The following is a 27,794-nucleotide window of genomic DNA, read 5'->3' as shown; positions in this document are numbered from 1 at the left end:
TACTTTGTCTCAGGAAAAGTATAAGACATTACTTACCAAAGATTTTGGTAATTTGGGATTTGTTTGAGTGATACGAGGGTAAGTGGGAAACAGTGGAGTGATGTACCTGTGATATACAGATATATGGTGGTGAAGTTAGACTGCAACTCTGTAGCTCCATCTAGTGTTTGACTGTGGAACTTACAAGTAAGCTGTTCTGAACCTCACCACAGGGTCTTTCCATCACTGGCCCAGAAGCCTAGCTAGTCAAAAAGACCACATCAACCAGTTAATCCCCTGTTGTTCTTCTCAAGGAACCTTTGTCAACTGTGGCACAAATAAGAATTCAGAGTATATTCAGAAAAAGATTAGATAATTGGGAGTCTATATAATCACTTTATTTTAATTTACAGGATAGGTTCCTGTTTTTTTCAAATCAACGTCAAATCAATTCTCACATGGCCATATGTACATTAAAAAACAGCTATTGTTTGCTGTAATTGTTCCCCTAGTTCATGCTGGCTTTTTGACAGAGAGATCCCTTCTTGTAAGTGATGCGGGACAAAATTCACAGCCTTTTGTGCACAAATGCTCATGTCAATATGAGGCTTTAGCAGTGGCTAAATCAAGTGGATATTTTTTATCAAGGACACAGTCATTTTAGAATAAAATTCCCTCTTTGTGTTTCCACAGACAGTAGCTTTGGTAATGTCTTAAGAAATAGTTTAGAAGACAGTGATACCCGCCTGATCTGACTAACTCAGACCACTCAAGCCTCAAATTAGCTTCAGCTGAACTCCATTCATTGTGGACTTTGTCCCACTAGACTGACGTCACTGTAAGAGGGGATCTCACTGGGCACATGAGAATTGATTTACTTGAAAAAATGACCTGATGAAAATAAGAAGTGGTTTTGATCCAATTTACTGCTTTACATTTTAGTTAAGAAAGAAAGGAAGGAAAATCTGAAATAAAAGAAAGTGATGAGGTAACCTATGGCCTTAAAAGTGAGAGGGGAATTGACCTGCTTGCCATCTGGAGAGCCCCGCACCGTGTCATTCTATTCTGCGGATCTTTTAATCATGAATCATTTATAATGTGAAGACCGCAGTCTCCCCTGGAGAGGAAACACTCAGCCCGCTGATTCAGAGGGGAGAAATAACCATCCACACATTAAACACACTGGAGAAAAAACCACAGAGCTGCTGCGCCGTGATCCAGTAGCCGAGTGCAGAGACAGGTGTGCGCACCTTCCTCACAGGTGTGTTTTCTGCGGTGGGAGCAGCGACAGAGACCTCAGAGAAACTTCTTCAGCGCCATCACTCACATCTGATCCAACACTTGATGAAGAGGATTTTTTGAAAATCTGTTCTGTGGCAGATCTTTTTTAAACAAGACTGCCACAAACAAGCCGTGCAGAGGAAATAAAATCCAATCACTTTTGAACAGCTGAGAAGCCCCCCTCCCCCTCACCATGCTCCCTGCTCAGGAGGCGGCCAAGATCTACCACACCAACTACGTGCGTAACGCGCGGGCCGTGGGCGTGCTGTGGACGGTTTTCACCATCACCTTCGCCGTCATCACCGTGGTGGTGTTCATCCAGCCATACTGGATCGGGGACAGTGTCAACACGCCGCAGGCCGGATACTTCGGCCTCTTCCACTACTGCATCGGGAACGCGCTCACCTCGGAGCTCACCTGCAAAGGGAGCGCGCTTGACTTCGGCTCCATCCCATCCGGCGCCTTCAAGACGGCCATGTTCTTCGTGGGGATCTCCATGCTGCTGGTGGTGGGCAGCATCGTCTGCTTCAGCCTCTTCTTCTTCTGCAACGCGGGGAGCGTGTACAAGATCTGCGCCTGGATGCAGCTGGCCTCCAGTGAGCACCAGGGCGTAACCACAGTTTGTCGAAAGCTGCGCACAGGGAACTTTTTATATCATTCACATAAAAAAAAAAAAAAAACTGCATTTAGTCTCACATTATTTAATATTTAGTATCATTAAATGCAGTTACTTGCCAATAGTGGCTACAAAGACACAACAGTAAAGACAAGCTCATCTGGCACTACATGTGGCTGCCTATAGAGAAAAGATGAGTACATTTGGGCCTCAAATGAAACACGGAAGCAGTAACAGCAAGTAAGTAAAGATTATTTAGAATTGAAGATTTAGAAGCACAATAGTGGCTGTGTCTTGTAAAATCTGAGGGCAGACCAGGAGATCTATGAAAGGCCACAACTAAATGAAAAACCAAGCTGGTAATTTCAACATAAAGCATCATTTCAGTGGTTCCCTGCAACACAGAGACAGACGTGAAACATGAGTCTGTTTTTGAAACATGAAGCAGCTTGTGAACAGATGTAGCTGCAAGTGAGAGTAGGAGCCTGTAATGAAACAAATAATGAGATTAACCTGGAGGTGTGCTGTTACACTTTCTTCACTTTCTCCTTCTTCATACCCAACACACCTGCCGTTCAGTGTGTGTGTGTGTGTGTGTGTGTGTGTGTGTGTGTGTATGTATGTATGTATTCTCTTTTATATGTCTATCCTTGCGAGGGTTAAATTAGAGTTTTAGACCTTGGGAGTGAGGACATTTTAGTCTCCATTTGGGACAGACCTTCAAAGGGCTGTCTGAAGGTTAAGATTTGGTTTTAAGGTTAGGGATAGAATTAGGTTTGGGTTAGGGTAACGGTTGGGTTTCAGCATTTAGCTCTGATGATTAAGATTAGGGTAAAAGGAAGGGAATGCATTATGTCTGTAAGTGTCCTCACAAGTATAGAAGTACAAACATGCAGGACTGTCAGATTCATTTTATATTTTGTATAATGCAGAAATACACAACATGCCTATAATTCAGAATTCATCAAAGCCCCTAGATGAGTGTGAGTGGTCTATTATTAGGGTCAAACTACAGAGTTTGATTTAGATTTAAAGTATAATGGCTGCAGGTAAGATACATTTTCAGTGTCTTTTAGGATGTTGTGTAAATATAAAACTCTGTTGGCTCTGAAGAGTAGATACTGAATTCAAAAGGGTCGTTGGGAGTAGTGAACTTCTTTATTTAACATGTTTGATCATGCATCTGTGCAGTCTAACAGCAGAGTCCTAGTTGTTTCAGGGGGTGTCAACATGCAACTTCCTGATGTGTTAGTAAGCTGATGAGAAGTCCCAGTTTAAAATTCTTGATGTTAAGAGATTTGAGAGAGTGCGTGTGAGATCTCCGGAGGTGGAAGGTTGCGAGAGGCTCAGAAACTGAAAGTGAGACGTGAGTGTGTTTGTGCGCTAATGTTTCACCTCGTCACCTGATAGTTCACATGTGGGGGTGGGACTACGCAAGGCCGGCTGTCTGTCTGCAGTGTCAATAATGGATGAACACATTCATCGTCCTGGAGCTGAGATGCTCTGGAGTTGCTAGGCAACTCATCTGTGCGTGTGTATGAGTGGAGTGTATAAAATTAATTTCTCTGGTGGCATCTCTGTCTTGTTATTTCAGCTCTCGAGGTGGAGAGGGTTTGTGATATTTCCCATCAACAACAGCAAGATGCTCTGTTCCCAGTCAACATGTCATTAGATAAAAATACATTCTGTCCACAGGTTTCCCACATTAAAATCTTTGAAAGTTTGTATATTTTACTCTAGTAACCACTAAGAAATTTTGTCAAAATGAATGGCTGTTGATGGAAGTACGTGATCTTAAACCAGGATACAGCACCAAACATCTCTTTCTCTTCTCAGGTACATGCATGGTGATTGGCTGTATGATCTATCCTGACGGCTGGGATTCAGAGGAGGTGAAGCGCATGTGTGGCCAGCGGACTGACAAATACACCCTAGGCAACTGCACGGTGCGCTGGGCCTACATCCTGGCCATCATCAGCATCATGGACTCGCTCATCCTCTCCTTCCTGGCCTTCAGCCTGGGCAGCCGACAAGATCAGCTGCTGCCCGAGGACTTCCAGGTTGAGGAGAAAGGTACTGGGGTGAAGGGAGGGTGGAGAAAACACTTGGGTGGGGGAGGAAGATGGAAGACTGGATGATGAGAGATGGAGATTCAGATGAAATGCAACAATGCTGGCCCATTAGCAGCCTTTGCTACAGTGAACCACCGCATCCTGCTGTCTGTACTCTCTGACATGGGCATCTCAGGCAAAACACTCTCTTGGGGCGAACCCTCTCACTGGGTGCTCCCTCTGTGTGTCATGGCAAGGGCAAACATCCGTCGCTGGTGACATTGCCATCCCTTCACACAAGGCGATCACAGTCCAGGCTGTTCTCATCTGTGGTTCCCTGATGGTGGAACAAGCTACCGAATGCTATCAGAGGACGGGCGTCCCTCTCTATCATCAAGAATCTCTTGAAGATTCCAAGAGCGTCTCCTCTCCTAACACCCTATCATGCCTAACTAGCACTTACTATGCACTTCTTTACCCGAGCACTTAAACCAATGTCTCCTACTGCACTGAAGCTTTAGTGATGTCCCTCAATTGTAAGTTGATTTGGATAAAAGCCTCTGCCAAATGAATAAATGGAAATGTAAAAGATTGGACTCCAGGGAGTTATCAGGTGGGAAGATTAAGGTTTCAGAGAAGGTGGTGTAAGGGTCAATTGCTTTGTCTGGAGGGAAAACAGAAAGAGGTGAAGCAGAGGCTGGGAGTCCTTGAAACTTCAAGGACCTCTGTCTAAGTGTTGAATCACTGAGGTCTGAAAAAAATGAGAACAAAACTATCAAAAACCTCCCCCACATCTTTGCTTTTCTTTCAGTCATAGTTAAGAACTCAGTGGATAAATATTAAATCATACTCAAGGCTTTTTCCATTACTCTTTTTTTATTTGCCATTAGAAGAATCAGAAAAATCTTTCAAAATTTGCTCATATGTATGCACCCATGGTTTTTAGCTTGGTTGATATTTGTGATTTCAGGGTGAAATACTTTGACAACTATTATCTGGATTGGTATTTACTTTGCTACAGACGTTCAAGGTCCCTTGATTATGAATAAAAATGACTTTTCTGACTTTTCCTGCAACACAAAGTTATTCAGTGAAATATCTCACCATCTTTTGATGGATTTGTACATTGTCCATGTTTTCCTAGTTGATGCATTCAAATGACTTATGATCCTTTTAAAGTTGACATTTGTTTTTTATTTTTAATTATCTAACAACTATTGGACATCCATGGCCCCCAGAGGATAAATTGTAAAAATCCTGACCTTCTTTCTAGCACAATGGAAAAAAATGTGTTTGTTCACTACAATACTAGATTACTAGTCTCACACTATATGTTCAAAACCTAGCTGAGCTACTGACACAATGTTATGTCATTGTCCGAACTGATGTTTTCACCTTATGTTTTTCAGTAATTCTGCTTTTCTCTCAACTACAGATAATGCATAGCCCCCTGAGGACAACAGGCACCAGAGATGGACAGGAACTGAAGAGGAGTACTGCTGACTCGGGGGACTCGTATATTCAAGGCTTCAGGACAGTTCATTAAAATAAAAAAATAACTAAGGAGGAGCACATCTTGTCCTAAAATGATAACAGCCTATGGACAGACAGTCACTGCCCACTTCTAGCTACAGCCTTCGAGCTTTAGATTGCCTATCGGCTGTTTTTGGGTAAAATCATTTCACTTAATATGTGGACTGTGCTTTCAGGCTTTTCAGTATAAATTACAGATAAATGTGAAGCTGCTCATAACTTTGGAGAATTAATTCTGAAGTGTTGGCTTTTCTGAGCTACAATATTAAGCCCTGAAATGTAAAAAAATGAAAATGTTTACTGTAATTTCTGATGTTTTAATGGCTGCAACTTCCTTCTAAAACATTCTCCAAATTACTGTTAAAATAAACATTTTAATTATATTTACTTATTTTCCTCTCTCCCAAACAACAATTCTGATAGGACAGAAAAGAGTGTCTACAACAGTGCTAAATATATCTTGCTTGTAGTTATCTGTGTAATGCAGAGGTCATATTCATGGTCATGGCATCTTAAGAGACATGTTTACACAAATCTCTGAGATAATATAAAATGATTCATGCTATACCCTTACACAGCAGTGGTGATGCATGAGGCAAAAGCAATGCAGATAGATTTTGAAAAATGTTTATTCTTAATTACCTACAGAAAAAATGACAACCAAATGAAGAAGGGACACATGGACAGAAGAGGTTTTGTAGAAAAATAAGCAAAATGTTTTCGAGGGGATTCAAAGCATTATTACAGCATTTATATTTAGTACAATTTATTATTTTCAATCACACACCTCCATGTGCAGCGGAAATACTTGAAACTCAACTTTCATACAGCTGAAAAATCACCTGAACATTCAAGACATTTCTAAAAAGTGTAAAAAAAAACGCTCAAACCTTATAACTTCTGCCTTCAGTGTTCACTGCTGACAGTCTCTTCCTGAAACGGTGGAAAGCTAATGCTGCAGAGAGGGAAGGATTAAAGGCCGACTCTTTGGTACCCTGTGCTGTACACACAGGGCGTGGATTCACATATAGTCTGACTGTTAATATGGACAATGGTATATGAAGCAGTTAGCAGGTAGAAAGTGAGCTAGGTAGGAAACAGCATTTGGTAAGTTGTTGTTTGCCAACTCGTGCATGAAGTAAAAGAATCTAAAATTTTGTTCACATTATATTCTACCAGGTTTTTTTTCAAAACAATATGAAACAATGCTGAAACTCAAAAGTAATACCTATTACAAGACAAATCTGAGATTGATTTTGGATGAGTTTCCCCCAGACTTGATGCACAATGCTGAGATGTAATCCTAAAGTGCTGTCTGTATACAAATGTACAAAGTTTGTTTTACGGATAAAGCGAACTTAACAGTGCTAAGAACTTTACTAGTCACTCTTCATGCCTGTTAGCATTATGTAGTTATTAATTCTGAGCACTTTGCACATAGTTGACAGCCAAAGGCATAAAAGTTGGCACGGCTAACATGATTACTGGCAAACAAATGGGTTTGGCTAATCAATGATCGAAATGTGGTTTAAATGGCAATCTGTTTCCGTTAACAACCTGCTTTCTGCTTTTGTAGACAAGTACAATTTCCTTTTAAATCCAACAGAGTCCTTTATCTATAGCTAAAAGTACAGAGAAAAATGTGCTGCAGAGAAAGAGCAGGAGTCAGAAGAAAAGAGAAAGCAAAATCGGTAAGTCCTATGCAGCAAGTTAAAAGAGAGACAGAAATTTAGGGAGAAGACCTTGAGTTCCTTCTATAACCAGTGTAATCCATAACAAAGACACAGCAGCAGTCTCTCTTTCCATTGTGTGGATGTTTGCGAGTGTGTGTAGGCAGCCTCAGAGAGCCAGGACAGGAGGATGCAGGCACGATGCAGTCACAGGCTCTTGCAGACATGAATGTGTTTGTTTATTGTACGTTTTCAATCCCAGGATCTTCAAACCTAATGCATCCCTTTCACAATATGAGGGGGGGTGGTTTGCACGAGTGGCCTCTAGGATGTGAGCCATGGATGGGAGAGGCACTGGGCAGCTGTGGCCCTCCTTTCAGGCACCAGGTCTAGCATTGGCAGGAGGAAGCTGCTGAAGCATTGGGCCTCCTCTTTGGACCACTCGTACTTTTCTACCAAGACGTCGAACAGACCCCACGGCTTCAGTTTGGTGATGTGACGCAGGTCACCTGGGAGAAAATATTACAGTTGAATCATTACAGTGCTAAATGCTATGGTTATAGGTTTTATATAGGGCGTATAATTACGGTACGTATAAGAGTGTTTTTGGTTGGTGTAAATCCACTGCATCATTTCTATGATCTTGAAATAGCTGCATTGAATTTTATTTGCAAGTTCTGCCTTCAAACCAAGCAGATGGCAGCTCTCTTGAGCCATCTGCTGCTCTGTCTCAAATAGTAACATTTGCACCAAATACCTGAGCATGTTTTAAGGATGTGCTGGATTTAGCTACAGCAGGCAGCTGGTGGCAGGGTGAGTGTGTTTACCTTTCTTGGTGAAAAACTCCTTGGAGTATTTGCCTGCCAAGATCAGCTTTCGAGGAACTTTACCCAGCAGCTCGATGATCAGGGCTATGTGATCTACAGGGACGCAGAGAAACATACAAAAACAGATGATGAAACACCAAAGTAAACACAATTACTGGATTGGACTAGATATTAATGGGCTGAGAAATTGCAATCGGTCACCACTGACACAAATAATTGGTCTTTGTAGATTTTCCTTGAATGAATTTGGCATTCATACTTACTTAACCCGTCTGGTGCACTGGAATTAACTTCTAATTGAACCCTGATATACGTTTTGGGGACAGACGTCTCTGGGGAAACTGATACTAACCTTCATCTCTGGAGTAGTCTTCTCCAGAGTGGGGTTCAAACAGATAATCTCCAGTAGCAAGTTCAAAGGCCTAAGAAAAAAAAGAACAAAAAGAAAATACGCACATGCGCGCACACACACAATAAGTCAATACAAGTAGATGGATGGGTTTAATTAAATACAAAGACCTGTGAGCCCTCCCTTGCTTATTTTGTTTTTATTTGTTTGAAGTGTGTGTCTTGACTTTAGATTCATTCTGAGGGTCAGAAACTCCTGTTCTTTACTTACAAATTCTCTTTTGTGTAAGTGTATTTCTCTTCAACAATATTTCTGTGTGTTGTAGTTTTGTTTTAAATTAAGGTTTTCCACCTCCTGATCTACAGTTTGTTTCTAATGAATGGAAAGATTCCTGTCTAGGCAGCAAAGCCAAACATTACATGTTCTGTGAGAATTTAAAGGTGAGGAGTTTTTGACCACTAATGGCGCTGTACAACAATGTTTTGATGATCAGTTTCACAGTTTGTTTGTAAGGGCGTGTGCAAAGGATGCACATGGATGCCACAAAATGAATTGACATAATACACATCTGCCAACTGCAGCACATAGCAATAGTGTCAGCAATAGGTATCAGTGAGCCAATAAAAGGAGAGTGGAAGCTAATGTGAACAACACAGCTTACACAGAAGCAAACAAACAAAATGAAAGTGTGGGACATGTCTGTAATGCATTAAGGATACACACATTGAGGTTTAATGACAAATGAACATAATGAAACTGCATTTGATTATGATAAAACTCAGGGTACCTTAAAGAGTTCAAATAACTTTTTTTTGCTTTTCCAGTTAGTGTTTAAGGCAATGATTCTCCTACAGGTGTCTTGAGTGTGTGCATGCGTTTGTGTGTGCGTGTGCGTGCCCGTTTTACCATGCAGGCTGTGCTCCAGATGTCTGCTGGGGTGCTGTAGCCAGATCCTATCAGCACCTCAAGAGAACGATACTGCCTTGTTTGAATGTCGTCTGTGAAATGTTTATGCTGTGAAAGGAAGACAGAAACCGTGAAAGATGAAAATAAACATTAAACAAAATGCTGCAAACACCAGCTCAAAAAGTCAGACTTAAAGCACAGGGGAAAGGAAGGTGAAAAATCTATCAAGTTTCCAATAAGAGTCCTTCACTGAAAAATAAAAAGTGCTAATGTATATTTTCACTCACCACCCAGCAGGCGTTGCCGAGGTCAGCGATCTTAACCTGCAGCTTTTCAGCATTCAGAGGCTCCAGAGGGTTTACTAACATATTGCCTGATGCTCCTGTTAAAGAGAGGAGAGCAGAGGGAGTCCAGGACAGGGGAGGATGAGGAGGAAAACAAAGGGGAAAATGACCAAAAAAAAAAAAAATTAGACACATGGAAGATGATCAAGAAAATCCAAGCTGGCTGACTACCTCCAACTCCACTGGGGCAGCCTAACGACTGGGGGAAAAAAAAATCCCAGAATCCAATAAAGAACAGTAACCTTATACAACGCAACCTCTGGGTTTGTATTTTTTGGATGATAAAGCCGAACTCAAGAGAGAAGGCGGCTTTTTCAGTTAGTAGAAGTTATTACTTATGTACTGGGATTAAAAGAAAATGCATCCATATGTATTAGACAACCTACCATAACCTTTTTTCTGGTACAGTGTGCTCAGCTCCAGCTCTCACTGAAAACTGCAGCCCACACTCACTGAGACACTCCACCTTCAGCTACACTGATGTTTTTGTTTCCTCGCTGTAATGCACGTTGCATTGCGCCTATTAAAGCAAATTCTGACTGATGTGTTCTAGGATGCTCTTGATAATGTCATGCGGTTAAATGTGATATCAGATCCTTTCCTAAATTTGAAAATATATATGTTATGACAAATCAACTGGGACATTCAGGGTTTCTTTTTTAACTAACCATTCTGGCTGTCGTCATCTTCATCCCCTTTTTTGGTCTCCCCTTGAGTGTCCATCTCCTCCTCCTTTTTCTCTTCCCTATCACCCTCCTTTAGCTCTACAGTGACAGAGTCTGGGCTAAGGGAGGCAGGGAGCTGCTGCAGTTCGGTGTCCGGGTCCCCAGTCGAACCGTTACAGGTCTGATGCTCTTCTTTGTTACTTAATGTGTCGTGGGTCTCTGTGTGGTTTTCTGGTTGGTTTGCATTCTGTTGGTCCTCCTGCTCCTCTTTTGACGGCTTGGTCCCATGTACCTGGCTCTCCTTGCTGGCCTCGCTCTCCGGTGTGGAGGCGTGGCCGTTGTAATTCACTTCCATTCCGTTTTCCTCCTCGGTGACACCCTGTTTCCGTTCATTTCCTTCTGGCATCTGCTGAGGCTGCTCATCTGGAGTCGTGTCTGTGGCAAAAAGAAGTGTAAATTATTTGACTCAGTTTAATTCCTGCCCCTGCAGATTCTTTAAAAACATAAATTCAACATTTTAACAACAAAAAAAAAGTTATCCATTGTCCTCTGTCTGAATGGGAAATAGGATGTGGTTGTTCACCTGTGATAGTGTGGATAGCAATGTCTTGCAGTGTGGCAGACATGGACAGGGTGGCTGAGGAAGTCGTGTCCTCAGTGGTTTCTGTCGTCGTCGTCGTCGTCTCTTCGTCATCTTCATCTTCGCCTCCTTCAGGTGTTGCTCCTCCCTCCATCTCCTGGATCCTCTTCTCCAGCAGCTCTGCCTGCTTCTTTTGCTTCTTCTTCATCTTCTTCTTTTTGTTCTTTGACATTTTGGCCATCTGAAAAGAGAACAAGTGGAGAGTTTGCACTATGACATGACTCAAAATGTTTTTTCAACAAAGCCTCATATTACAAATCCAGTTTAAAAACATAACTTACTGGTTTGGGTGGTGGGGCTGTACTCACTGTAGGAAACAGGAAAGAAATCAGAGGATTACACTGGTGAACAACATGTGTGGCGTATCCTTCGCCTCTCTATAATTAGTATTTTGTTCAGGTGGCTGAGTTGATTCTCACCAAGCTGTACTAATAGAATGTCTCTGCAGAGGCACTCAGCTCAGCGGGAGTCACACACTCCTCTGAGCAAGCTGGTAATTTCCATAACCAATCCAGTGGTGACTCATGCACATGACACACAGCTAAGCGCTCCTCTTTTATTAGAAACTTCCACATGCTTTTAAGTCAAAACCCTCTAGTTTCTCAACGCTTGCATCACACACTGGTGAAAAATCATCTTACTCCCAATTTATGGCCAGTCTGTGCCTCCTGCAATACAGTCGTGAAATCAAGTCCAAATAAATTAGAACTTATTAATCATATCACCTGTTTATATAATGTCACATTTAATTAAATCAATACTTCTTATTAATGAACAATTTGCGTTCCTACTGAACCACAAAATAAGCAACACATCAATCACAAAATGCACTGGGCCTGCCAGGAAATCTGAACAGCAAACCTCTTGGTCGTCAGCAACATGCCGATCAAACCACAAAAGTTGCTTAGTGGAGAGCTTAGGAAAAGAAAGGTTGTGACCTGCAGAACCCGAGGGAGGTGCAGCGCCGCTCTTCTGCCACTGCGTAGCTTCAGCAGCCATTTTCTTGACATAGGGCTCGTTGACAGTCAGCAGAATGTTCTCTGGTTTGATGTCAGTGTGGATGATCTTACACCTGGTGTGGAGGTAGTCTAAACCCTGAAGAACCTGCAGCACAGCACAGACACATCATCAGCTCACATTGAATAAGCCAAATACTTCTGATATGTCTCCTGCTTTGTAAAAAAAAACAAAAAAAAAAAACAGTTAACTTTGTCTCTGATAGACACACCCGTGTCATTTTCTGGTCAGTATCTTCAGAAGTGCTGTCTAGAATTTAACTGACAGTACATCCAAACCAAAATATGAAAAAATTTTATTCCCAAAGCAGGAAAATTAATCAATATTTTAAAGACAATTTGTTTTGTGTTTTGTGTTCTACCTGTCGTATGATGCTTTTAACACAGGGCAGGGGCAGGCCTTGATAGTTTGATTTGATGATCCACTTCAGCAGGTGATATCCCAGCACCTCAAATACCATGCACACATCTGAAGAGATGCATGGTCAAGGATAAAATTCCCTTTCAATCTGAGTTCAATCAACTCACAGTAGACACAATCCAGTAAAATTGATCACACACAGAAAAACATATTTTTCTGCAACCAAGCCTGACACTGACTTATACTGATATACTGATAACCTCACTGAGTCTTTGTAGACACACATCATTGCCCATACCTTTTCCAGGCACATACTTTGACCTCCATGACCTGGTTTTTCTGTCAACATGCTTTAAACATACACCACAAGAGTTGACTTCAGTTTGCAGAGGATGTCTGGGCATGCTGCCCTAACACGCAGCTGTAGAGTGGATGGGGGGTGGGGGAGCGAATGTCAGTGCATCAGAGACTGTGACACTTAAAAGACGGGCCATACAGCTAGCCTAATGTCAGATGAACATCTGGGAGCCATGAATAGCAGCACAAAATGTGAATCTAGGTAAGAGTGCTGGAGAATTTAAACTGCCAGATGACAGTATAATCCTAACCCTGCCACTCAAACTGTATCCTGCCACTAATGTTGCCTTTAAACTAGAAATTTGCTTGGGACATGTTCACCTTTTAAAATGATGCAGACAAACATGGCCTTTCAAACACAATAACAAGGGTGACCTAAATTAATGAATAGCCCGAGGTGATGCAGTATTACCCTTGGACATTCAACACTAAAGTAGCTATTTGCCCTGGAATGAGTCCATGTCAAACTGAGACAGCAACAGTAGGGAAGAGAAAATGGAGGGACGCCAAGCAATTAAGTTTCGGCTGTTGCAGTTGCCTTCCTTCACAGAGTGACACAACTCTGGAAACAGCTGGCACAGTCATAAAACTCGTCAGTATGCACCATTTTGTGTGTATATATATATATATATATATATATATATAATTTTTCCAATTATTATTTTTTTTTTAACACTAAAAAATAAAATAAAACACACACTTTGTTTGGTTTGCAAACAACACATTGCTCTGTAAAACCTGCAACTTGACCATAAAGTGATCAAAAGTGGACATTGTATGTATTACTCTATCCATAATTCAGTAGTGTAATGTAGTTTATGTACAGGAAATTTAACAGTGGTTTTCTATTACAGTCTGTAAACTGCTATTTTCTTAACAAAAAGTTTCTTTCTCAACAGAGGATACGAGTTCCATTCATGCCAGAAATTTTGAAGTCGTCTAGAAGCTGAACCACTTTCTCTCTGCTGGGGTCACTGGGATCAGTGTTTCTCACCTGGAAAACACACACAGTATGAGGAGTTATGGGCTCTGAAATAGCCGATGTATGAACCAGAGTGAAAATATTTATGTCCTGGTGACTGTGTGCCTTACAGATTTCAGCAGCTTGATCTCATCCAGAGCCGTCTCCGTGTAATGTTCAGCACTTTTTACAACCTTCATGGCTACAAAGCGCTTCTCCCTGAAAAACACACACACAATATCAGTAATTTTACTCGTCACAAGACATGAACTTGCAGTAACATCAACCCTATCGGCACATATATCCACAAAACTTCTACTAATGTTCAAAGACATTATTTACTGAAAAAAAAAAGCAATCATGCCTTTGCTAGAAACTAGTATACCTACTCATACATGACACTCAGTATGTGTCTTCTTGAATACTATTAGAAATGCAGACACTATTTTAGAGTATTACAGTGTTATGAAAGCACACTTCACTCATGACCTCTGCATGACTGTCTCAGTTTCATATAGTTAGTTAATAGGGGTGAAGAGCCAACTTACTGGATGTCCCAGGCCAGCCAGACAGTGGAGAAGTGGCCCCAGCCCAGCTTACGGATCACATGGTATCTACCATTGAACAGATCTCCAATTTTCACATGGTGATATCCGCCTGACCAAACAGACATATGTGTGCATGTAGATCATTTCAAACAATGTTGTTTTCATATTGTACATTTAGTGTTTGTGTGCATTAAGATGAAGCTGGACTACAGCAGGATTTGAAAAACCATTATCAGAATCATTAATAAACACAAGACGTTCTGCAAAACATGCAATGGTCTACTCAAACATTACAAATCAGGTTTCATCTGACGTCATCTGTGTATTATCACTAAAATAAATGCCAATACTGATGATATTAAACAATATACCTATGCCTATATCTTATGAGATATATACACTTATCCAATATCTGAAGAGTGAACCAGCGTGAGAGAGATCATACCCCTGCAGTAGTCATTGGGGTCCTCCTGCTCGTCGTCATCAGAGCCAAGGATCTCTTCGTCCTGCTCTGGGAGGGGAGAGTCTGCCTGACCCGGCTGAGAGCCGCCTCCACGACCATGAGGCTCTGGTCTGATGAGTGGGAAGAGAAAAAGAGACATGGACGGTAAGAGAGAGAGAAAATGGATAAAATGACAGACAGGAATGTAAAAGACAGGGAGGAAGGAAGAAATGTAGTGACACTGAGACGAAGGAGCTAACACTCGAAAATGTGTTTTCTATAATAACTTTACTCCACAGGCAAGACATTTTATCAAAGAGAGAGTAAGCTATAATCCAGAGAAACTCATAAGCATAGAGAGTAGATAAGGATTCATTCTTAGTTTCACCAGAAGTACAATTAAGCAAAGCTCAAGAGTCATTTAATATTTCTGTAATGGCAGTTGTGTAAGCACTGAGGGACAGAGAAGAAAGCAGTGAAAAATAATAATACTGTCTTTTTAAAGACTATGCAGTAAAAAAAGTGGGGTGATACAAAAAAAGACACTAAAGGCGTAACTATGCGCTTATGTACAAATACTCAGGGCAGTTACACCAGGACATTAATACTGAAGACCAATTAGTATCTGTCACTGATACAGGAGTATTTACCAGTAATCACAGCTACAATGTCTAGACAGAAAAAAAATAACCATTAAGTTAAAGTGACACTTTTTTTTCATTCCAGTATTCTGTTCTCACGTTAAGATATTTCAAGCAACTTTAAGGAGTATAACACATAAAACTTTCAATCAATTTAAAACATTGTCTCACATTCTCAATAAAGGGGGAGTAAACACTGGGACAATACCAAAACCACTTGGTGATCGACAGCAGCATTGCTATTACTCACCCACTCTAAAAAAAAAAAAAAAAAAAGCAATCAGCATTTGTGCAAACCCATTACAACTACTTATTTGTTTAGATGTGTATTTTAAAAACAGAATTAAAAGGAATCAACATGTATGGTTAAGAAATATATTCAAGTAACAAGAGACATTTTCTCTTTGACTGTTTTTGTGGAACACACTGACATTATGCAATGCAGGTGTAAAGGCTGATAAAGCCTTATACAAAGACATTGGTCGCCTGAGAAGGACACAGAAACACAGGAGTACAAAAGTGGATCAGACCAGCCAAGTGGCCTAATTAGAGGAGCCGCCTCAGAACGGGACATTTTCAACTCATAAATCACTTCGCACTTCTTCTCCTCTCAAAACTCAAAATCCATATTTATGAAACTACATGTAAAAAATACTACATCATCTCTTCCACATGTCTTCTTCTACATGTCTGCTTTAACTACGCTTCTACTACTTTTGCTTTGACATATTATTATGGTTCTGATTATTTGCTATCTTAGCACTTCTGAGACACACATCTCCATTACAGCACATTTCTGGAGTGGAATTTGAATTCATTTAAAACCGCACAACTGAGCAGGATGGTACCTATAACAGATATACATTTTGAAGCTTGTGAATCTGTGTTTTCAATTAGCTAAACAATACGCACCAAATGCTGGGTAGGAAGGGAAGAGAGTTACTCATTTTTCTTCAAACCCACCTAGTGAGGCTGGTGCATCAGCACAAAACCAAACAGTTTTAAAACAGTAAGACTCCTTCAACCAAGACCTTATATCATTAAACATTAACTGTATTGTTGAATAACTGATGTTGATTTCACAGTGCTTAAATGAGCAGGTTGTGTTGTGTGAATCTGAACATGGTGGATTAAATTATTAAAACCAATCCTCCAGTTGCTCATGGAGGACAGCATGTTGGAGAGTAACAAGAGACGAGGTTTGTTTCCATGAAAAGACCACAAACAGGATTTAAACTGGAACTCAAACAAGAAAAACAAGTGGCCCCTGCAGCCGGCAAAGGTGCAGAATGTAACTACAACCAGTACCTCCAGAGGAGAGAAAATCGCTTGGTGCTGTCCATGGTGCTGACAGCACCGTCACTGTCTCTCACCTAATCCACACTACCCAGTCACAAACACACATTGCCAATTAACAACATCAACACCCTTCAACCTATCAGTCACAGCTAAAGATACTCGCCAGCGTTGTCTGTTGGCCAATCAGTCTATTATATACTCATATAGTCGCTGCACACACCGCACACAATTTTAGAATGGACTATTCTAGCCAGCATTCCTGTACAAACAGGGAGCATTATGATCCAATTAAGTAAGTAAGGTAACAGCTTCCAGCAAGAAATCCTGTCCTCTACATGCAGTGCAGGCAGATGTTTTCCTCAACAGCAAAATTGTTTTTCCTTAGACCACTTCATACCTCAAATAAACACACAGTGTCTTCTTGCATACAAATCCATTTACAAAGCACAGCAGTCCTATGTGCTGCACATTTGGACTTGGTTTCTAAGCCTAAGCTATTGAGTCAAACAGAAAACACTGGTGATGGTGTTGAGATGGATTTGGAGCTAATTAAAGCAAGTCAGTACACTATCTACTATGCTATGTGAGGGTCTAAGCAGCTGACTTTCCAACATACCCTCTAAGAAAACTGTATACCAGGAACTATCATGGCTTCTATAATTACATATTGATGGTAGAGGCAAAGAAATAATGTTGATTGCTCTGGTTGATGGTACTTTGTTTTGATCTGCTTGCAAACAGTGTTAAAGTCATTAGGATTAGCATGCCTAGTTAATCAGGTCATTGGCTTAAGTCTGAGCAGAAGGACCACTTTGGCTGCATCTTAGCAAAACCATGCCAAAGCTGTGTCATATTTAGCCGCCTGATGAACTCAGCTGTTTGTTACTGTTCGGGGGGGGGGGGGGGGGGGGGGGGGGGGGGGGGCACTACAATGTTGAGCTGAAGTGAGAGATCCTTTGCTCCTGTGACAACAGGCTGGGGTTTTTCAAATTATCATCAAATTCAAGGATTTCTTTAGATTAGAGTCTGACTGATACAGGACTTTTGCCGCAGAAACCGAAATATACATAAAAAATAAAATGCAGGAAATTCTGCAAAATATAAAAAAGACAATATCCATAGATGTGTGATAATCCAAATATCATATTGGTCTGCTTATATATCTGTCTGGCTAATTTGAGTAGGAGGCATCGTCCTAGGAGAAACAGCTGGGAGAAAAATATTTTGATTATTATTCAATCTGTTATAATGCTTTTACAGTTTCAACTATCGGCTGTGAACATTTTTCGTAAAAAAAAAAAAAAAAAAAAAAAAAGGCGTCACTGAAGTGGGCATACTCTCTTCATTCTGCTTTATGTGCTCAGACTGTTTTCAACAAAAAAAATGTTTGAGTCTCTTTATGTTTGGCAGCAGTATTTACATGAGTAGACATCAAAACTGCTTTTTAGGTTTGAAAACCATATTTCATGTTGTCATCAATGATGGTTAAAGGTGAATGTGATGCCTCCACGTCTTTCCCTCGGCCTGTCAGTGATTGTAGCACAAGGAATTGCAGCACTTACATGCAACAACTTTGTCAGCCAACACAGTGTGGAAAAGGCGAAACAACACTACACTTGTTCATTTACTCGCAAGCACACATAGTGTACAAATTCATCAGGACACTACCTGGGTTAATCTCCTCTAAAGCCTCATCCCCAGTGCTTCAAACGACAACTCTCCAGGCCCCTTCCAAGCTTTAGAGCAATAATAACCACAATGAACAGAGAGAAAAAGTGGACTTCAGTATAGCTGTAATTTTGTCTTTCCACTGGGGATGAAATGATGACAAAATGAAATTTATGTTAGCGTATGAAGACTGACTGAATTGCTTCATGTTATTGCTAATGACAAGTGACAATAGTATTAGAAAACTGAACATAGGGACTGACAAAATGTCTTTACATTACTGAAGAATAAGATGAGACCACTGACACGTATCATCTATGCATTCTTGTTATTGAATGTATGATTGTTATTGCACTCCTTACTGCACTCCACTTTGTGTCTGAGCTTCTGTAGAACCTGCATTAGTTACAGTGCATGGCTTTCATGGTGTATCTAGTGAGAGGGTGGTGAATAGAATAGATCTAGACTAAAATGTTCACAAGTTTTTATTGATAAAATATACTGATAACCGGGGCGTCGTGTGGCGTAGTGGTCTAAGCAGGCGCCCCATGTGTAGAGGCTACAGTCCTCGCTGCAGTTGGCCCCGGCTCGAATCCCCGCATTGGACGGCCTTTCATTCCCCCTCTCTCTGCCTCCCCATTTCCTGTCTCTCTCCACTATACTGTCCAATAAAGGCATAAAAAGCCCCAAAATATATACTATAAAAAAAAATATATACTGATAACCAAAACAAAATTAAAACTACTTCACTGACTGAAAACTGACTAAATTTCCACAGTTCTTCATGACTAAGAATAAAAAGCCCAGTATATGTCTGCTAACACATAACATATAACAGACCTTCGATTGCAGGACAAGGACTAGATCTAAATATAGTTGCAAAATTAACACTACGTTGAGTAAGTCGAGAGCAGGAAATGAGATGAAGAGACAGTGGAGGTTAGAGGGACAAAGTTCTGAATGAAAGAGAATATCAGACATATGGAAATATTTAGCAAATATGCATTATATAAAAATCATCTTGAACCCAACAGGATTTGCATTTCTACATTTACTTCCTAGAGACAGCAGATGACCGTGCCTTTCAAGATCGTGCTTGCAAGTTTTTTTTCCTCGCTGCAGACAGTTCAATGCCCTCAGATCGCCACACAACACCATAGACAACAATCTGGATACTTCATGGACTTCTGCAACACTTATAACGTCTGAACATGTTTCAAGATAACCTCCAACCATCTATGGCTGTCACTCCTGCCCACACATACATCCTGCTCTTACCTGCAAGATGCACGGATGCCCATGGGACGTGATGCAGGGAGGAGGACAGGAGAGGAGAGGAGAGCATGTAGGTGTTAAAAAACCTTCTCACTCCATCAGCCAGGAGAAAAAAAAAAAGAGGGATTTAGAGGACAACAAGAGGGAAAAGAAGAGGGATGGAGAGTGAAAAGTAGAGTGTAGGAGGAGAGAGCGATCAGTGTTGATAACTGAAAAGCAGAGATTACAGAGGAAGGGGGTGGCAAACAGAATGAGAGGCGGGAGAGGAGAGGATGGAGAGGAGCAGAGTGGGGGAAGATGAGCACAGAGAGGAGAAGAAGAAGAGGAAGAAGAGGAGAAATGTAGAGTCCCTGCTGCAGGTTGAGTGCTGAGGCTGAGTCCTGGAGCACAGGGCACCACTGCACACTCCCTGACTCTCGCTCACTTTTTCCTCTCACAAAATCCCTCCCTCTCCCTCTCTCTCTCTCTTTCTCCGTCTCTCTCACTGACCGAGAACTCTCCTTGGCTGTCGTCAGCCTCTGGCCCAGCCCCCTTCACTGACAGCTGGGACATGATTGGGTGAGGCAGCCCAGCACTGCATTGCAGGTGAGAAACGACATCAGCCCCCCTCTCCCTCCTCCTCCTCCTCCTCCTCAGACCAAAACAATACCATTCCTCTTTCCCCTCTTCATCTGTCCATCATCATCATCATCATCGTCGTCAAGATCCCCATCTTGTATGTCTGCCATTCCAACAATATTTCACTCATTATTTTTTGCACTGAAACAGCAGTGCTACTGAAACGTTTGACGGGATTCCCCATGTTATAAATCCTTGAATGTAGGTGAGAAATCAGCAGGACACTCGCAACTTACTAGAAATATTTCCTTGATGCTGCTTATTTAACAATCTCTCTCCCTGCTTAAAAACTATCAAAATTAATAACTAATAAGGTCAAACAAGAATCAAAAACTACTTCAACTGTGATAAACAAGGTTCCAGTTATGATTTAACAAGCGTCTGCCAGATGTGTTTTGTTTCTCAATCTGTATGCAATCCCTGACCAATTAAGCTGCACAGTCGAGAAGCTTCAGGGGCCAACCCCCCCCCAACCCCCACCACCACCACCAGAGGCCTGTACCCAAATGTTCAGAATCTCTCTGCTGTCACTCATGGCTTCATTTAGTTAAAAAAAAAAAAAAGATTCATTTTCACTCGGAAACGTATCATTTGGCCTTTAAACACATTTTAAGAGTTTCTGATGTGACTGCATGTGGCTTTCATCTCTGGCAGTGACCTGGACTTACCCTTATTTTATTTTCCCCATCAGTGATTTAGTAATCTAATCCTTTTCACTGTTCATATTCCTTCTACTCTGATGATTACACAGAGCTTATCTTTTCAATGACAAATGACACTCTGTTTTTGGGTCTGAATTGAGAAAGAACTATGACCAGAGTACTTGTTAGTCATCCATGCCTTTTGGGCTGAACGATATGTAAAAGAAATCATATTGCATATGAGTCACAATTTCAGTGGGGATGGTAATTTCTTGCATTTAATTTGCACTGAAAAAAAATCTTAAAATGATGATGTGATTTTTGCTGGGATTTTTACCAAACAAGTATGTTCCTTTATGTCTGGAGAATATAAGGCCGGCCATCTCTGTAACACCACAACGCCTCATTTATGTTATGTTGTGAACCAATTTTACCTTTATCAAAAAATTGCAGCTCCTGCGATATGGATATTGCCCTTGGCCATATTGCGATTTCCAATATAATTCGATTACCGGTAATTGTGCAGCCCTACATGCCTTTGTCATTATAATGTAGTTAAATTAATATTATTTGTATGTCTGTGTCTGTGTGGTTTTTGTGATGCTAGAAGTGGAGCCTGATGGTCATGTTGTCCACAGCGAGGTATCTAATTAACTTTGGTGTTATCAAAGATATCGAAGACTGCAAATTAGATATACCTATGACATAATCATTCAATACAATCATTTCTATGGTGAAAAAACACATCCTGAGGGTCCTCAGCTCTGTAGATGAGCAACATCTGTATACTAAAAATGACCGAGGCGCAGGTGCAAACATGATGTGGCACACTGAGAACTGCAGAACTTGGTTAATCCGGACTATATACCCCAAATACATTTGATTTAATGACTAACAACTCCACAGCTGTCTTATGTACACGTTGTGTGTCTATTTAACACGAGATATTTACTGAGCAACTTGCTGGGCTCAAAGACACAGCATCTCAGAAGCTCGGTCCACCTCACAGAATAGTTTGGAACTTGCCAGTTTTATGACTCTGAACAAATTCAGGTGATTCTTGAACATAATGATGGCTTGTTTGCTGGGTAACAAGATCACATAAGATATGCTAACATTAATAACTGCATTCAATTTAAGTAGACCAGTTTTAAGTGTCCTGCTGGGACTGGGATACTTAACAGAACTGAGCCATAATTAAGGTGATTAGTTACACCTGTGCTTTTCCTGCTTTGCCAAATCAAAATGTCTGCAGTGAGAAAAAGCTGTTTGGTAGCAGATGGAAGGTATTTTTCCCTCAGTGAACGGTAGCTGTTTCCATTTTCAAAAACACTATTCAGATAGTAAAGTTAAAAACTGAAATTAAATACATGCCTTCTTCACAGGATCACAAGCTAATTGCTCATCAAGTGATAAGTATAGAAGAGAGTCAGAATTTTTGTATCTTCACGATGACGATGATTTTCAAAATGACTCCACTGCCAAATCTAACAGTCCCTGCTTTAACAAAACTGGTCAAGCATTTACACCTCGTTAAACCTTTTTCATTGCTGATGCTTAAAGTGTGTTGCACACAAATAACCTAATAACTGGTCAGGTATAAGTGAAGTCTGGGCCACATTTCCCTAAAGGCCAGCATGATTGTGCCAATGAGGGCTGAAATGTAATACACAATCACCATCACTTGTCATCTCGATCGCCCCTGCGCACACATCTGACATGACAGAGTGTGTCAGTGTCTCCCGCTGTCTCTTGACTGTGTTGTTTCCACCCATCCAGCCCTATCAGATCTCAAGAGCAAAATAAACAGAGCACAGAGGAAGAAAGAGCTCTTGAGGATGGAGTGAGGCCAAAAAGTTTACATCCTCCCCTCCCTCCAGATAAAAATCGATGCAAAGTGCCTGGGCAGCAGAATGAAACAGCAGCACTAGGTAACCATACTGAGGGTGCAATGCACACAATGTGTAAATGAGTGTGCTGCAGCATGTTCTCTTCACTCCACTCCAACACCTGCTGAAAGCATGAGTCTCACATATAGTCTCATTTATAGACTAAATAGGAAGAGTTCCATGTTACCTGTCAGGACCACAGTTTAATATATAAAGTAGGCCTCCGAGCAAAGAAGGTATGACTTATGACACCGAGAGAAAGACACTCAGACAGAGGACACTACAGCTTTCTATACTATGGCACCAGTTAAGCCACTGCAGGTTTTCTCTATTAACACTGACAACATCAAATATGTCTGCACAAAAAGCTGAAAACCCAACATTCTTATGGCCTGAGGCAACCCGCCTCCCTTTCACAATCAACACACATATTTTTATATAATTCCGCCGCTGATGGGATGGGAAAGAAGCGTAGTGGTTAACCTGCAGGGTAAGGACAAAGAGCAAGAGAGAGAAATAGAGGCACACAGAGCTGTAGTGTGCTGCAGATGATAAAAGATTTGATGGGTTATGTAATGAACTGCAGCTATGGCTGTGAGAGAAGAGGGAGAGATGAAAGCTAAATCCAAAACACAATATAGAGCAGTAGTGCTGGTAAATACTGGCTGATCCCGTTCAGTCTCCTGAGCGCACGTGTAGTCCTAAAACTATATCTGAAGCACAGAAAGTTAAAGAAATAAGTGTGGTCTCATGTCAGAAGTGATGCAAAAACAATGTGAAAAACCCCCCCAAAAAAATGGGAGTGGGCGATGAGCTCTTTCAGAAGCTGGCAGCAAAAACCCACCAGGGATATTATCAGTCCTGTTCTTGCTCGCTTGCACACTGGCAAAGCAAAGCACATAAGCAGGTAGTCAGGTACCCAGTAGTCAGCATTTGCTTCTTTATGAAAAGTGGATCAGCCCATCAATAAGTCAGCCAAGCTCTGCGTAAACTGTAATCTGACACACAAACACACACACCAAAATACTACAAGCCTGACTCCCATCACACGTTCAACAAGCAGTACAGACGTGAGCATGTGTCTTTTACATCTATTTCCCTTCATCTTGCTGTCTCTCTCAAACACACACAGAAGAATAGCTGCACTACTCACTTGCATGTGAGACCGCTGGCTAGCTTCACCACAGCTGTATTGATGGAGAAGATCCAGTCCAGGAGCCACATGACCCAAAGGACACAAGGCTGAAGCTATGTAACACCAGTCTGTACCAAGGTTAACTTAGCAAAAGGCGAGTGGCACTTTAAAGCTAGCCTAAGACTGCTGTGACCTAGAACCAGGTCTGTTCTACTCTCCGTGGCTCTTTAACTGAACAGTGGCTGCTGCGTCCTCTCGGCACATCAGCCACAACAGAGCGACTGACACATTAGAGTGGGAGGGAAGGAGCGTGATGGGTGCAAGGGCAAGAGAGGGAGAGAGAGAGAGAGAGTGTTGAGGAGTAGAGTAAAGCTTGGATGCTCACCAATTGCTTGATGGTTACTGACAAAAGTGATGCATTTTCAACTGAAAGCTGTTGCACTGCATCACTGTCACTGTTGTTAAATGTGTAAAATTTTGCAGTGTTGTGGAAAATGGCTGTGTTTGTTGAGTAGGAGGATAATTCAAAAGCTATACTGTTATAGAAAATGTATATTTTGGGTTCATATGTCAAAGTCAGAGGCTTTCAAATTGTGAAGTGGGAGAGTTGCAAAAGCCCATGTCGGGAAACATTTTTTTAAAAACAAGTTCCAAGTTAAAGTCCACACTACAACTCACTGAATCTATGGCAACATCTCCCGAAGAATTATGTGACATATGTATATATTTGCATCAGCTCTAAGTTAATCCTAGAATAAACTTTAAATTACTTTACCACAACAAGCGGGAGAAAATGTAGCCTTGTAACAGCCGACCCAGCTATTCTCTGGCATTATTGTATTACCTGATAATAGTCATTACTTGCATAATAAAAACTGACAAAGGAAATGAGAAAATATCACTCATCAACGTTGACATAACATTTTTACATCTTATTAATATTTTCTGCTTGCTCTTTCATCATGAATGACTGAAAAAGTAGAAGACAAGGTGGCAAAATTGATTGTGTGATCACTTCATTTGCTAAGAGACAACTGTAAAGATTGTCGAGCGACTAAGCAAAAGTAAAGCTGTTAATAGGTGAGAGGGAAACTTGCAAGACTGATGGTAGTGGTATGTGGTTGCTGACTGTGGTAAGCAAAGAAGGAGACAAAGGAAATTAAAGGAGACAGATGGGTGAAATAAGGTAACAGGACTAATGAAATGGAAGAGAAAAATCTCACTAAACAAAAATGACATCATAATCTGCAGGTTGTTAAATATCTGCAGGTAGAACATGAAGGTGACTTCAGGACACATGTCACAGTGGTTTTATATGGTAAATATCGTTTATCTGGGACTTGTGTATTTCTGTTATTTCTTGTGTAACGTTTCCACGTAAATAGTGAGTAACAAATACAACAGATTGTCAAAAGACAAATACATAGACCCTCTCATCAATGAGTCGAGACAACGCAGACCTAAACAAACTTGTTCTTTGGCTGGATTCATATTTAACCACAAAAATTCCAAGCAACTATAGTGAGGAAGAAAAAGGACATTTTGACATGTGTTCTTCGGTTCTTGAACACAGCCCTGGGTGTTTCGTATAAGTGACATTTCAGGCAGGTAAATAACACTTCGCACATGATGTAGCACGTCCATTGTTGGCATTTTGTAGGACTCAGCAACAGGTGATAACTTCCAAATTAGTTATGAATTGGTAGTGCTACCACATTTGTTACATACACATACAATTCTGTTAGCGCTGGAGCTTTTTGGCAGATGTATAACATTTAACAGCTTGCATACATCACTAAATTACCTCTGCCTCACTTAAATATACAAAGTGAAATATAGACCTTTTGTGCCTGGTTGTTGTAGCGTAGAATTGACTTGGTTCATATTGATATTGCCATAACAAATTTAGCCACATGGATCTGTTGTTGTGGTGAAGCATGTTGAGCAATTTGCATTAATTACATCAGCTTTTTCATTTAATTTACATGTAAAAGAAAGGGTCCTAAAATCGTGGTGCCTGAACTTAAAAGTCAGAATCAAATATTATTTTTGTTTGATGAGTTCTGAAATGATTTTCACTGTACTTCACGTGTACCTATATATAGATTTTAAAAAATAAATACAACACATTTCCCTTTATCTTTCACGTTATAAATGTCAACTCAAGGCCACCTTAGAGACCCATTGTAAACAATTGGAAAAATGGCTCTTAATATGGCAAAATCAAGCACTCAAAATACTTCAGAGCATTATAGTGCTTTCAAATAGGATTGAATGACTCCCTTACTGCTGATATTACATTGACCAGGTTATCAAATGTCAAAGTTTCTATAAATTCGTGTTGTTATTTTCATCATCACTTGAATTATAATGTCACAGTACACTATGATGCCACATCCACAAAAACCCACGTCTTAACATCACACTGACAGTTACATGCTGTGAAGTGGGACAATCCCATACCACATCATTTCATTTGGGCCTGTGATTAATAATAATAATAATGATAGCAACGTTTTACATCCAAGTGAGAAATGCAGCTCAACAGATCTCACAAGTGATACTTCTTGCTTTGTGTGTCCAGATCATATTGTGAGAGATAGTAAAGTGCGGGATGCTTATCAACTCACTTTTTGCCGGGTTTCCTGGGCTTTGTCCTCTTCTTCCTTGCTTGCATAGCGAGAACTACAACGCAGAGGAAAAACAGTTAACACAAGAACTCAACTCCAAACCTCGCAGCTGCGTTATTAACACGGCGCTGTGTCGTTGTTCAAATGCGTTATGGCCATTTCATGATATTAGAGAAAGTACCTGATGTGCCCCGGGCTGCAGGTGTAAAATACACAGTTAAAGATTACATTCGCAGCTCCAAGTGGCTAACGTTAGCAGGTAATTTAGCTGAAGTAAATAGTTAAGTAAACTGGCCTGGGCGGTGTGTTTCCCCATGTATAAGAAGAGGCATTTTAAGTTAGCTGCTAACAGTAACTTGGCGCTTTTCACTGCGAATAACACACATTTTGTGCGTGTATCATGCGGAGCCCTGGTAAATCTGTTTGTACTTTTGGGGACTCTGTGCTTTACTTTTTACTATAACCTGAATCAAAATTTTGGCGCATATTTTTCCACGACCAGATGCTAGTCTAACGGCTAGAGCTAGCATACTGTTAACACCCGCATTCACTCAGAGCAGAGCGCATGGTCCACTTTTACTTTTCATCAACTGTTACGTGACTTGTAATAAGATTATTTGTTACATTCCTTATGGCAATTAACTGGTCAGATAAATGGCCGGTAGAAAAGCGTGTGTGATACAAGTGCTAAGTGTTAAAAGCGTTTTGGTTTAGTTAGCAACGGTACCTTTTCTTTCCATGCTGGTTACCAGTCAAGGGATGAGCTGCGTTCACGGACTGTTGGAAATTGTGCAACTCTAAAATGCGCGAAATTGAACAAACCAACAGACTGGTATACAGTATAGGGGGCGGAGTGTATGGAAAAGGTCAGTAGCTGGCGGCATTGTGAAATGTACGGTATCTTTGTGGGAATACACTGAAACATTTTCCAAATCAATATAGCCCATTTTCTCATCTGTCGTTTTGTAGCTGCAGAACATATAGGCACTGAGACATTCACGTACTAAGAAAGGGTCTAGGAATTGTCATGACCGGACTGATATGTGAAACCCACTGTCATCTGTGCGCTATGTCTCTATGTATATTGTTGTGTTCGGGTTCATGTTAAAGCCAGTGCAACAAGTTCTCCTGTGGAATGTTAACAATGTGTTTATTTGTGGTAATTTAATTTTTAGGGAAAAACTAACTTTGAGAGAATAATATAAACTAAAATAGTAAACAGCATGGAAGTACATTTTAACAAATGGCCACAGCAATTGTTATTAATAATGCCACTCATCAGTTGATTTTGTGTTGATTAGCTCTTGGGGCCTCAGGGCAACTGCCAGCTTTGCCCTGGTGGTACTCCAGCCTTTGGGATTGTTACCCAGTTATTTGCTCTCATGACTGTCACAGTGATAATTTCCCTATTTTTTACATTGCAAGTTAAAGTACTATCTAAATCTAGTATAT

At 40.8% G+C, this 27,794-nt stretch overlaps 2 protein-coding genes across 4 annotated transcripts; one reads left to right on the top strand and one right to left on the bottom strand.

Moving 5' to 3' along the window:
• The first annotated feature begins 350 nt into the window (after nucleotides 1–350).
• lhfpl5a (LHFPL tetraspan subfamily member 5a) lies at nucleotides 351–5,843 on the top strand. Its single transcript, XM_056387402.1, has 3 exons — nucleotides 351–1,856; nucleotides 3,713–3,949; nucleotides 5,363–5,843. Exons 1-3 carry the CDS (start codon nucleotides 1,454–1,456, stop codon nucleotides 5,371–5,373), a joined length of 651 nt encoding a protein of 216 aa, XP_056243377.1. The 5' UTR covers nucleotides 351–1,453; the 3' UTR covers nucleotides 5,374–5,843.
• A 228-nt stretch (nucleotides 5,844–6,071) lies between these two features.
• On the bottom strand, nucleotides 6,072–27,132 carry srpk1b (SRSF protein kinase 1b). 3 transcript variants are annotated; one of them, XM_056393146.1, is made up of 16 exons: nucleotides 27,070–27,132; nucleotides 26,343–26,397; nucleotides 14,550–14,677; nucleotides 14,105–14,213; nucleotides 13,688–13,775; nucleotides 13,502–13,589; nucleotides 12,240–12,346; nucleotides 11,800–11,965; nucleotides 11,143–11,168; nucleotides 10,805–11,042; nucleotides 10,225–10,656; nucleotides 9,500–9,594; nucleotides 9,213–9,320; nucleotides 8,310–8,379; nucleotides 7,958–8,050; nucleotides 6,072–7,639 (listed from the first exon to the last, which is right to left on the bottom strand). In XM_056393146.1, exons 1-16 carry the CDS (start codon nucleotides 27,080–27,082, stop codon nucleotides 7,455–7,457), a joined length of 2,001 nt encoding a protein of 666 aa, XP_056249121.1. In that variant the 5' UTR covers nucleotides 27,083–27,132; the 3' UTR covers nucleotides 6,072–7,454. The 3 variants fall into 3 exon arrangements, with proteins under 3 accessions (XP_056249121.1, XP_056249111.1, XP_056249131.1); XM_056393136.1 differs by lacking the exons at nucleotides 26,343–26,397; nucleotides 27,070–27,132 and adding an exon at nucleotides 23,731–23,969; XM_056393156.1 differs by lacking the exons at nucleotides 26,343–26,397; nucleotides 27,070–27,132 and adding an exon at nucleotides 19,433–19,867.
• Between the last annotated feature and the right edge of the window lie 662 nt (nucleotides 27,133–27,794).

The sequence above is a fragment of the Seriola aureovittata genome, chromosome 2 (genome assembly GCF_021018895.1).
Source record: "Seriola aureovittata isolate HTS-2021-v1 ecotype China chromosome 2, ASM2101889v1, whole genome shotgun sequence".
Taxonomy (NCBI): domain Eukaryota; kingdom Metazoa; phylum Chordata; class Actinopteri; order Carangiformes; family Carangidae; genus Seriola; species Seriola aureovittata.
Note: the sequence above shows the minus strand (reverse complement) of the source record. Positions and strands in the feature narration are given on the sequence as shown.

Excerpts from the sequence above, each read along its gene's own strand:
- lhfpl5a (XM_056387402.1), top strand. The coding sequence starts at position 1,454 with ATGCTCCCTGCTCAGGAGGCGGCCAAGATCTACCACACCAACTACGTG. Across the intron at positions 1,857-3,712 it reads CTGGATGCAGCTGGCCTCCA|GTACATGCATGGTGATTGGC; the intron begins GTGAGCACCAGG and ends TTCTCTTCTCAG.
- srpk1b (XM_056393136.1), bottom strand. The coding sequence starts at position 23,801 with ATGTGGCTCCTGGACTGGATCTTCTCCATCAATACAGCTGTGGTGAAG. Across the intron at positions 13,776-14,104 it reads TGGCTGGCCTGGGACATCCA|GGAGAAGCGCTTTGTAGCCA; the intron begins GTAAGTTGGCTC and ends TGTGTTTTTCAG. Across the intron at positions 13,590-13,687 it reads AGATCAAGCTGCTGAAATCT|GTGAGAAACACTGATCCCAG; the intron begins GTAAGGCACACA and ends TGTGTTTTCCAG.